This window comes from Mauremys mutica, chromosome 12, assembly GCF_020497125.1.
Source record: "Mauremys mutica isolate MM-2020 ecotype Southern chromosome 12, ASM2049712v1, whole genome shotgun sequence".
NCBI lineage: Eukaryota > Metazoa > Chordata > Testudines > Geoemydidae > Mauremys > Mauremys mutica.
The window spans coordinates 82,847,243-82,858,299 of NC_059083.1; the positions used below are offsets into that span (position 1 = coordinate 82,847,243).

General features: G+C 44.7%; 1 protein-coding gene across 3 annotated transcripts in view; it reads left to right on the top strand.

Annotated features, from left to right (window-relative positions):
• The window catches only part of GPS1 (G protein pathway suppressor 1), a 21,107-nt gene extending 10,449 nt beyond the window's left edge, over window positions 1-10,658 (top strand). For all 3 annotated transcript variants that reach the window (XM_044983910.1, XM_044983908.1, XM_044983909.1), the window contains 11 exons: window positions 1,798-1,962; window positions 2,188-2,323; window positions 2,498-2,575; window positions 3,146-3,206; window positions 3,662-3,747; window positions 4,215-4,309; window positions 5,657-5,762; window positions 7,724-7,804; window positions 7,936-8,073; window positions 8,387-8,521; window positions 9,369-10,658. In XM_044983910.1, the coding sequence (XP_044839845.1) occupies window positions 1,798-1,962; window positions 2,188-2,323; window positions 2,498-2,575; window positions 3,146-3,206; window positions 3,662-3,747; window positions 4,215-4,309; window positions 5,657-5,762; window positions 7,724-7,804; window positions 7,936-8,073; window positions 8,387-8,521; window positions 9,369-9,443 (1,156 nt within the window). In that variant the 3' untranslated portion in view covers window positions 9,444-10,658. The remainder of the gene's footprint in view (window positions 1-1,797; window positions 1,963-2,187; window positions 2,324-2,497; window positions 2,576-3,145; window positions 3,207-3,661; window positions 3,748-4,214; window positions 4,310-5,656; window positions 5,763-7,723; window positions 7,805-7,935; window positions 8,074-8,386; window positions 8,522-9,368) is intronic.
• The last annotated feature ends 399 nt before the right edge of the window (window positions 10,659-11,057 follow it).

An 11,057-nucleotide genomic window follows, 5' to 3' on the forward strand; every position in this document is an offset into this window, starting at 1 on the left:
GACCCTGTCTACATCTTGGGCTCAGTGCTTTCTTAGAGATGAGATACACAGAAGGGTCTGTTCTCTCTCTGAGCTTTCACATTAGTAAAGCTTAAACATGGATGTTGAGGACAGGCTAGACCAGGGGTCGGCAACCTTTCAGAAGTGGTGTGCCGAGTTTTCTGGGAGGGGGAAGGGATAGCTCAGTGGTTTGAGCATTGGCCTGCTAAACCCAGGGTTGTGAGTTCAATCCTTGAGGGGGCCACTTAGGGATCTGGGGCAAAAATTGGTCCTGCTAGTGAAGGCAGGGGGCTGGACTCAACGACCTTTCAAGGTCCCTTCCAGTTCTAGGAGATTGGTATATCTCCAATTATTACCTTTTTATTACCTTAATTTATTCACTCTGATTTAAGGTTTTGCATGCCGGTAATTCATTTTAACATTTTTAGAAAGTCTCTTTCTATAAGTCTGTAATACATAACTAAAATATTGTTGTAATGTAAAGTAAATAAGATTTTTAAAACATTTAAGAAGCTTCATTTAAAATGATGAGGCTTTGGTTGTTAGCGATTAGCCTTGATAATTTCCTTATTTATCCACCGTTCCCATCTTGATCCTTACTGTGCAGTTATGATGCACATGAGATGATCTCTTGATTAATCTGCATTGGATGGGACCCTTCTATTGTGTGTAGAATCTTACTGCCTTGCATGGCAATGTATTGATCCTTATTGGTTTCTTGTGACTTTGGGAGTAAATGTCAGTGGAACAGAATGGATTTTAAACTGGTTTAACTGAGGTAGACACACAATTTATCTGACAAAAATATTGGGAGATGGGAATTCAATTCAAGCAGGAAGGACTGACCTGAGATAGGTGGAATTAGGTCATTCTCTGGAGCTGCTTTTCCATTTGTGGCTGAGCTATGGGCACTTCATTTAAAGACTGGGGGTATTGTGACCTCCCTTCTTTAGCCTGGTCTGGTCCTGAAGTTATTTGCATGTTGCTGTCCAACTTTTTGAAATCAATTAGGAAGAGAGGAAAGTGTAGGGAAGTGTGTACGCTTGGTATCTTGTATGGAAGTGCTTGAAGTAGGTTTGGTGACTCTTGATGCTCGTGAAGTGGGTTAGTGGCTCACAGAACCATTACTGACTCGCTAGAATCAGCTTTATGGAATAGGCTCACTCTATTTTTCAGTTAGTCAGGAACCTGCGTATTCAGAACATATCTGTAAAACGAACACTTTTTTGAGGAAAAGGGTTTTTAACTGGCTGTGACAAAAAACAAGGCAACTTTAAAAATCCAATTAGAATGCAGATTTTCACTACTGACTATGAACTTTCCTTTTCCTCTTGCCTCCTTATTGTTTAGATCAGGAGTAAGCAACCTTTGGCATGCGTGCCAAAGGTGGCACGCGAGCTGATTTTTCAGTGGCACTCACACTGCCCGGGTCCTGGCAACCAGTCCAGGGGGCTCTGCATTTTAATTTTAATTTTAAATTAAGCTTCTTAAACATTTTAAAAACCTTATTTACTTTACATACAACAATAGTTTAGTTATATATTATAGACTTATAGAAAGAGACCTTCTAAAAGCATTAAAATGTATTACTGGCACGTGAAACCTTAAATTAAAGTGAATAAATAAAGACTCGGCACACCACTTTTGAAAGGTTGCCGACCTCTGGTTTAGATGGCTGCTCTTGTAATGCATGATGCTGTCTGCCAGGGGAACTGTGCCACATAAATAGCAGGCCCCTGCCTTGGAGAGGTTATAGTTTAACAGCCCAATTCAGACTCTTATTGGCTTGACTTTCAGAGAGCTGCAGAACACCCCTGATGCTGTCCCTGATGGTGGGATTGAGCCGCCTCCTCTTGATACAGCGTGGGTTGAGGCCACACGGAAGAAAGCCCTTCTCAAACTGGAAAAGCTGGATACGGATCTGAAAAACTACAAAGGAAATTCAATTAAGGAGAGCATCAGGTGAGGAGGGAAATGCTTGATTGGAGTGGGAAAGAACATTCTGCTCCCCCGGGAGAATACAGCTCAGCGCCTGGGTTGCATTAGATGGGGCTGGGTGCAATGTCCATTTGAGTGGCACAAACAAGCTTTGTGCCTCTCCTTCCCACAGTCAATAGGAACCCTGCACTTTTCTGAGATTTTCTGCCTGAGTATGCAGCTCACTGCTCTTCTCATCCTTCTCTCCAGGAGAGGCCACGATGACCTGGGTGATCACTACCTTGACTGTGGGGACCTCAGCAATGCCCTCAAGTGTTACTCACGAGCCCGTGATTACTGTACCAGCGCTAAGCATGTCATTAACATGTGCCTCAATGTCATCAAGGTAGGGAGCCATGCAGCGAGAGAATCGTACAATCTGCAGAGGAGTCCCTCTAGCATAGATGAGTTACACCTTTCTATCTCTGAAATGATGTCAGTCAGCCAGCAGGTAGCACTATTTGCTTATTCTTTGATTTGCTCCCATTGCACTGTTGTATGTCTGATTGTCCCCTTGCAGGTTAGTGTTTACCTTCAGAATTGGTCCCACGTTCTGAGCTATGTAAGCAAGGCAGAGTCCACCCCAGAAATTGCAGAGGTAAGAGGTTTCTTTCCCTTACAGTTCTCAGATGTTTCCTCTGTCTGCGCTGTACCTCTTCAGTCAGGGTTGGCCAGACCTCCCCTCTCTCTTCCCTCACTCTCTATTGGACTTGCTCCATGCATCTTTCCTTCCCTCATTGCCCAAACTCACACACAACCCAGTGTTCTCCAGCTAATCAGACTGTCAGTTCATCCTGCTGCTTGGTATACTCTCCTCTCTGGGCTCCACCGCTCCTTTTATCTCCACAATGACTTGTGCCTGGAGCACTTTACCTCTCATTGAATGGAGTAGGACCAAGTCCTCTGACCACCTCTGTCCTGTGTTTGCCATTAGCCATAAAAGGCTGGGCATTGTGTGAATGGTGTCCTTGTGGCCTTCCTATTGAGAATGCTGCCTACCTTCCCAAATGGGTTCCTGGGTTTTAGTATCCCTAGGGCTATCTGGGGATTCTGCTGCTGAGATCAAAGGGAGCTCCCAAAGCAGATCGGCTTCCCCTAGTATGGGTAAAGGAAAGTGCTGGGAAGGGATCTGTACTAGTCACTCACTCCTGCTCCTTTTACCCTCTAGCAAAGAGGAGAGAGGGACAGCCAGACACAGGCGATTCTCACCAAACTAAAGTGTGCAGCAGGTGAGTGAGCTCCTCTGCTTCCTGGATGCCACCAGGCTGTCTTCTCGCCTGTTTGCCATTCCTGGGGCTTTACTGAAGTCGAGAGTGCCTCACCCAGCCAAGGAGTGCTTAGAATGTTCTCACTGGTCTCTGTATTTCACATTCTCTTGGCAGGACGCAAACGCAGTTGACTGGATACAAGAAGTTTTGAGCAGGGAACCATCCTGGGATTCCCATTCCTGACTGGTTCCTGCCCCTCCCAAAACTTCCCAAGGCAGGGCTTCCTAGTACAGTTCATTTCAGTCTCTAGAATGTCACTTACTTAACTGACACAATGTCTGCTTTCCTGAAACTGGGGGGGCTCTAGCAACTCCTTGGGATCCTGGTGCCCACTCCACTCTTCCATATTTCTTATTTATGTCCTAACTAGTACATGTATGGTAGTGGACAAAGAACTAACTAAGTCTGATTCCTAGGCTTAGCTGAACTAGCAGCTCGGAAATACAAGCAGGCAGCAAAGTGCTTCTTGTTGGCCTCATTTGACCACTGTGACTTCCCAGAGGTAAGAGGACCAAGAGAGGGCTGTGTGCAGGGGTCAGAGGGGAAGCTATGTTCAGTATCTGTCTGTGTAAGGTACTTATGGGCCCCCATCACAGTAGTATCTGAGCCCACAATCTGTAATGTATTTGGCAAACAGGATTATTTCCATTTTACAGATGGGGGAACTGTGTTAGAGGAGTCTGCTCAGGGTCACACAGGAAGTCTGTGGTGGAGCCAGGGAACTGAATTTAAGGGAGGTCAGATAATGGAATTGAAAGGCTGGCTGCTGGACTTTATTCCAGCTTTTGGGGTCTGAGTGAAGCCTGGTTTGGGGAGTGTCCGTGTTTTCACTTGGTCCCACTGTATTTGTCAAGGGTCAACCTGTATTCTTGCTGTGGGAGGGGAGGGTCTGGGCTTAGCTCTGCCTTGCTCCATGTTACAGCATTCAATGATGCTTCAGTTCTGGTCTCCATCTCTGTCTCTCTGTAGCTGTTATCTCCTAGTAACGTGGCTGTGTATGGTGGCCTCTGTGCATTGGCCACCTTTGACCGTCAGGAACTGCAACGCAATGTCATCTCTAGCAGGTAGGTGATGCCTGGGGAGGAGTTTGTGGGATGGGTACTGGAGCTTTGCTCAAGAATGGTCTCTGGTTGGAAGTGAGGCATGAGTTCCAGAACCCCACTTAGGTATCTAAACCTTAAACGTTAGCTGGGATTTCTCTATGAAAAGGCACCAGTTTAGTCACAGATGAGACTTTCACAATAGCAACATAGGAATTGTCAGAATGGATTGGACAAAGGTCCATCTAGCTCAGTCTTTCTCTGACAGTGGCCAGCACCAGATGCTTCAAAGGATGGTGTAAGTACTGCTCAGTAGTAGTTGTGGGATAATCTACTCCCCCGCCCATTAGGTCTCATCCTGGTCTCTAGTAAACCTTGAAGTGGGATGTTAATATACCTTCCAAAATCTGTCATTAATTATACCTCTGGATATTCAAGATAGCCATACAGATATCCAATATAATAGCCCCCTAACTCAGGGGTCCCCAACGTGGCACCCGCGGGGGTATCTAAATGTGCCCACGTCCTGGCTGCTGGTGGAGCAACCGCCCAAATGCCACCTAATTTCTGCGGCGTTTCGGCGGCGCCGCCTCTCGATGACATCACTTGTCGGTGGCAAGAGATGTCATCGAGAGGTGTCGCCACCGAAACACTACAGAAATTTGGCGGCATTTCGGCGGATGCTCCACTGCCGCCACGGTCCTTCGTCTGGCGCCCGCCAGACAAAAAGGTTGGGGACCACTGCCCTAACTGATAAGAGTGCGTCAATCCTAAATTGAGGGGGTAAAGGAGTTGTCCTCTCTCTGCTAACCAGCCAGCTTCCTTGGCATGACAGGCAGGTGGCTTGCAGGGAGAGGTCAACAGCATGCAGAGATTTGTGGGAGGGACTTTGGAGGTGCTGGACTCCCTGGAGAGGATCTGTGTCCTCTGTGGATTAAAGTCTGTTATGCTGAGCCATACCCTGCTTCTCAGCACACTGTGAGTAAAGGTAGTATTCCCAAAAGGGAAGCCGAGCGGTGGTTAGCATAGTGCAGACAGGTGCTGCCCAACTCTGACAGTACTGATGCCATCTTGGTCCTGACCTGCCCCGCTCAACATACTTTCCTATATTTTATGGAAGGGGACCTCCAGTACAGGCTTTGGCAGGAGGCTCTTGGCTTTCACTGACCCTGGCACCTTTGCTATGCTGAATCCACCCCTGCCCCCAACCCCAGAGAAAATGGGCTGTTCAGGCTGCTAGAGTGTTAACACTTGGAGCATCATAGGGCAGTGAGGAGAGTGTTCATAGCCAGGTATTGAGGTGGTAGTGTTTGTGGGGTGGGGTGTGTCAATGACTGGTCCCAGGGCCTGACTACCACTGTGTCTCTACAGCTCCTTCAAACTGTTCTTGGAGCTGGAGCCTCAGGTGCGTGACATCATCTTCAAGTTTTATGAATCCAAATATGCTTCATGCCTGAAGATGCTGGATGAGATGAAAGTGAGTCCTGGGAGGGGGGGAAGCATGGGGATGTGGGACCTCAGGGTTCCATGTGATGGGTGGGAGAGAGGGTAACACAGGGCCTGAGGGTGGTTCTCCTTTGTCTTAAGAAAAGCAGTGAATGTTCAAATTGGCTGAAGTTGTAGGTGTTTCATGTTGGACTCTTCTGCTCTGCTTCTTGGTTCTAGGTGGGAGTGAATAAGAATCATGATTTAATTTTTTAAAAATTTATTTTTATTTACATGTTGCTAGTTCTTTACTTCCCTTTCTATAGACTTAAATTGTTACAGTGGATATTTTGTTCTTGTTCCTTTAATTAGTTGCTGGACTGTTACTAAAATTTCAGACTTTGCATTGACTTTTTTTCTGCCAAGAAGCTTCACACTTAAAATGCACAATTATGCTGAAAAACCAAGTCCATGGCCTCATCAACAACTGCAGTGTGAGAACATCTCAGTAGCTAAGGGTGGGATTTTCAACAGCACCCAAGGGACGTAAGAGCACAAATCTTATTGATTTTAGACAGAAAACCTCGATGAAGTCTAGCCTGGTCAAAGCATTTCAGCTTTCTTGCCTTATTGAAGTTTCAGTATATCAGAAGGTGGTGTTGGCTCCAAAAATAACATGGACTACTTGCTCATTAATTTCATGTGTGAATTTGTGGTGGTCTTTTTAAAGAAAGGAAAACGTTTGTAAAATCTATAACTCTTAAGAACATAAAAATGGCCCTACTGGGTAAGACCAAAGGTCCATCTAGGTCAGTATCCTGTCTTCCAACAGTGCCAGGTGCCCCAGGGGGAATGAACAGAACATGTAATCATCAAGTGATCCATCCCCTGTCGCCCATTCCCAGCTTCTGGCAAACAGAGGCTAGGGACACCATTCCTGCCCATCCTGGCTAATAGCCATTGATGGATCTATCCTCTATGAATTTATCTAGTTCTTTTTTGAACCCCATTATGGTCTTGGCCTTCACAACATCCTCAGGCAAGGAGTTCCACAGGTTGACTGTGTGTTGAGTGAAGAAATACTTCCTTTTATTTGTTTTAAACCTGCTGCCTATTAATTTCATTTGGTGACCCCTAGGTCTTGTGTTATGAGAAGGAGTAAACACTTCCTTATCTACTTTTTCTACACCAGTCATGACTGTATAGACCTCAGTCATATCTCCCCTTAGTCATCTCTTTTCCAAGCTGAAAAGTCCCAGTCTTCTTCATCTCTCCTCATATGGAAGCCATTCCATACCCCTAATAATTTTTGTTGCCCTTTTCTGAACCTTTTCCAATTCCAATATATCTTTTTTTGAGATGGGCGACCATATCTGCACACAGTATTCAAGATGTGGGTGTACCATGTATTTATATAGAGGCAACATGGTATTTTCTGTCCTATTATCTATCCCTTTCTTAATTATTCCCAGAGTTCTGTTCACTTTTTTGACTGCCACTGCACATTGAGTGGATATTTTCAGAGAACTATCCACAATCACTCCAAGATCTCTTTCTTGAGTGGTAACAGCTAATTTAGACCCCATCTTTTTATATGTATGGTTGGGATTATGCTTTCCAATGTGCATTACTTTGCATTTATAAACATGGAATTTCATCTGCCATTTTGTTGCCCCGTCACCCAGTTTTGTGAGATCCTTTTGTAGCTCTTCACAGTCTGCCTGGGTCTTAACTATCTTTAGTAATTTTGTATCATCTGCAAATTTTGCCACATCACTGTTTACCCCTTTTTCCAGATCCTCTAAGGAACAAAGTCAAAACTTTCATTGTAGCAAGTTAAGATTATAAAATGGGAAGAAAATAAAGGACTAGCAACATGTAAAATAATTATTTTAAATTTTAATTTTTTTTGTTTTGAGTTAAAATTTTAAAAATTGATTTAAAAAAATCATTATTTTTATCCAGCCTGCTTCCTGCTCTAGCTTCTAATATTTTGCTCTTTCTTTTGCATAGGATAACCTGCTGCTGGATATGTACCTGGCACCTCATGTGAGGACACTCTACACGCAGATCCGAAATCGTGCCCTTATCCAGGTAACTGTTCCATGCAAACCTGAGGAATGGGTAAGGGTTAGAGATAGGACCTCTCTCCCACCATAAAGTTTCAAAGGATTGGGGGTGAAGGTAGATGAACCTGGAAACTGACTGTATTTTCTTAATCTTAGTATTTTAGCCCCTACGTATCAGCAGACATGCGCAAGATGGCCACAGCATTTAACACCACCGTGGCAGCGCTGGAGGATGAGCTGACCCAGCTGATCCTGGAAGGATTGATCAATGCCAGAATAGACTCTCATAGCAAAGTGAGTGTCCCCACACCTCTGTCTGTTTCTGATGGCAAGTGCTAGGTTGTTGCTGTACCACCATCTTGGTTAATACAGCAGGAGTGTTGCTTTTTAATGACAAGCTCTTGAAGAACTCTGTTTCACTCTCCCTCTCTTTGCTCCTGGAGTACTGTTTGAAGCTGCATTTGCCTGTATTGAGGGTGTGTTTGCCTAGCTGATATGTCAAGGGTTTGAGTCCTGTAGATTCCTCCTGGTCTGTTGTGTGGAAGGAGTTTCCTAGTAATTGAGCCCCTTTCCAGTTCCTGTGTTGAGTTCTTCTTGTTGGTTACAGATTCTTTATGCTCGGGATGTAGACCAGCGCAGCACCACCTTTGAAAAGTCCTTATTAATGGGCAAAGAGTTCCAGCGACGTGCCAAAGCCATGATCCTGCGGGCAGCAGTCCTGCGCAACCAGATACACGTCAAGGTGAGCAAAGGACCCCTTTGTCATGGAATCTGAAATAAAGGGCAACCATTTGGATGATGTGGTGCAGAGGGGTAAAAGCTGGTGTCTAGGGACTCTAGGGAAGGAGGTTTGCTGTACTCACAAGAGGATGGATTCTGAGAATGTTAGAGAATGGAGCTTGCAGCTAGCAGGACAAATCCTGGTTACTATTTACTCTAGTCAGTAGGTGATTGGCTGGTTAAATTACAACAAAGGAATTAATTATTCATAACTTTTATTTTCATGAGGGAAATTGAAATACATATGTTGACTGGAGCAATCCTGCCCAAGAGATGGTCCCGCAGGACAGTGCCCTGGAGAGAGCAGGCTGACTGCTGTATAAAGTATTCACTGGATTCTATTGATGCTGTCGTAGTATGCTCATCCCTGTGGTATCTAAGTGCCAAATGGCATTCAAGTTCTGAATGTGTATTTGATTCAAGTTAAGTGACCCATCACACACCTTGAATAGCTGAAGTGAATAGTTTGCAAACACCTCATAGTCTGTAAACTGTTGTGCAAATATTTGTGAATAACAAATTCTTTTGCAGAAATAGTGAATGATTTATGAACAGAAAAAATGATTAAAACTTAATATTTATTTGCAACTAAATAAACAAGCTTTGTGCTCCTGGTGTGTAGGGCCCACTCTCCACCCAATTCCTGCTGGGAAAGAGGGAAGGCTGAGCTGAGAATGCCACTACCCTGCTGTATGGTTTACCTGTGCTGAGCATGCCCTCTCTGGGAGTGTTCTGTGTTTAGAGCCCTGGTGCAGGGGCAGTTCCAGCCCATCACTAACCAGGGCTGTATTTTGGTTTTCTTATTGCAGTCTCCTCCACGAGAAGGTAGCCAAGGCGAGCTCACTCCAGCTAACAGCCAGTCCCGGATGAGCACCAACATGTGAAAATCTTCATGTATGATCAAAGAAACACCCCCCCCCCACACACACACTTCCCTGACCCAGCTGTTTGTCCTATGTCCTAACCACAGACTACTGAGCTTCACAAACTATCCCTGTCATTCTCTCTCTCTTTCATTGGGGCTGGGAGGGTCAGGGCTGATGGTGGGGGCTAATGTTCAGATTCACATAACTTAATTCCTTTAGAACAGAAACTGTCACTAAATGCAGCGTCCCTGGAATTGTCCATCATTTTAGTGCTGGTTCCGTGTTCTCTGCCCTCTCCTCTGTATCCTCCACCCCAGAAAGAACTGGTAGTGTATTTCAGAGAGATGCTGATCTTGGGTCTCTTCAGCTGCTGTTAGAGCTTTCCAGGATCAGAACTGCAAAGGAAGATTGTAAGTTTGATGGATGGGGGTGTATCTAAAGGGAGACTGTTTCACTGACCTGAAAGTGTTGCCTTGTCTCTGAGCAATGCATTGCTTTTTCTTTACTTCAAAGACCTCACACTGAAATGCTCTCAATGGTATGGGCCCAGCATTCAGCCAGAGGGGAGCTCCTCTCAGGAAGCACATTCTAGGACTTCTCACCCACCCTGGGAAATATGGCACCACTTCTGCGTACTCAAAGGCATTTGTTTCAGGTTGTTGCACTTACCCTGGATCCAACCTCTTTCAGTCTGGCCTGTCCCTTTTTCAAAGGCCTGTTTCCTAATTTGTTCCCACATGCATATCACTTGGCTTTGGATTTTGGTGGTGGTTCACCACTGCAGTAAGGCTCCATCTTGTGCAAATACTGTTGCTTGTCCGTTTCACTTCATCAGCGTACAGTGGCTTCTTAACCTGTGCACCAGTGGTTCCTGATGGCCTAAGTCAATGCCATAGAAATGCAACACATCAGGTCTGGGGCAGAAACCAAAAGAAGCCAGCCCAGGTGCCTGATCGGCATGTGCATCTGTCCCAACTTTCCTTTTATAAATGGGTTTAAGGTGGCAGCCCAGACCCCGTATAGTGTTGTACTAATGAGCGTAGTCAAGTGCTGAATGTTCTGGAATTACAGCATCTTTATATTCATCCAGTCCCATAGGACAAAGTTAAGGATTTTGATCCAGCCCTGACTGGTCCAGCAATTTACTACAAACAAATGTTATTGTTAATGCTATTTTTGTTTTAAAATAAGTCATTATCGCTAGTGCATTAAAGAGGGTAATTAAAAAGCTCATTGCAATGTTTGGAGTTTTGTGTTAGTTGCTTTTAGCTTTGTCTTGATTCTTTTCTTTTATTCTAAACTTGGTGATTTGATAGGCTGCTGTTTTGAGCATTTTAATATGGTTGGAGGTGTTTCGAAATAAGGTAATATCACTTGTATGAGGAGGTATGAAGAACACCGCTCGATGGAGTTTTACCTTCTTGCTTTTCTGGCAGCCATGTGTAAGATGCATTTGTGTAGTTGCTAAACTGCAGCAACTTCCTCCATTTGCAGACTTCTGTTGCTGAAGCATTTTGTGGTTTATGTGGAGAAAGTTGAGGCAGTATTTACTGTGAAGTCTTTGGTTAGGTGTTGTGCATATTTTGGAATTTCAGTAACTTTGCATTAATCCAGACCCATCTTTGGAAGGGC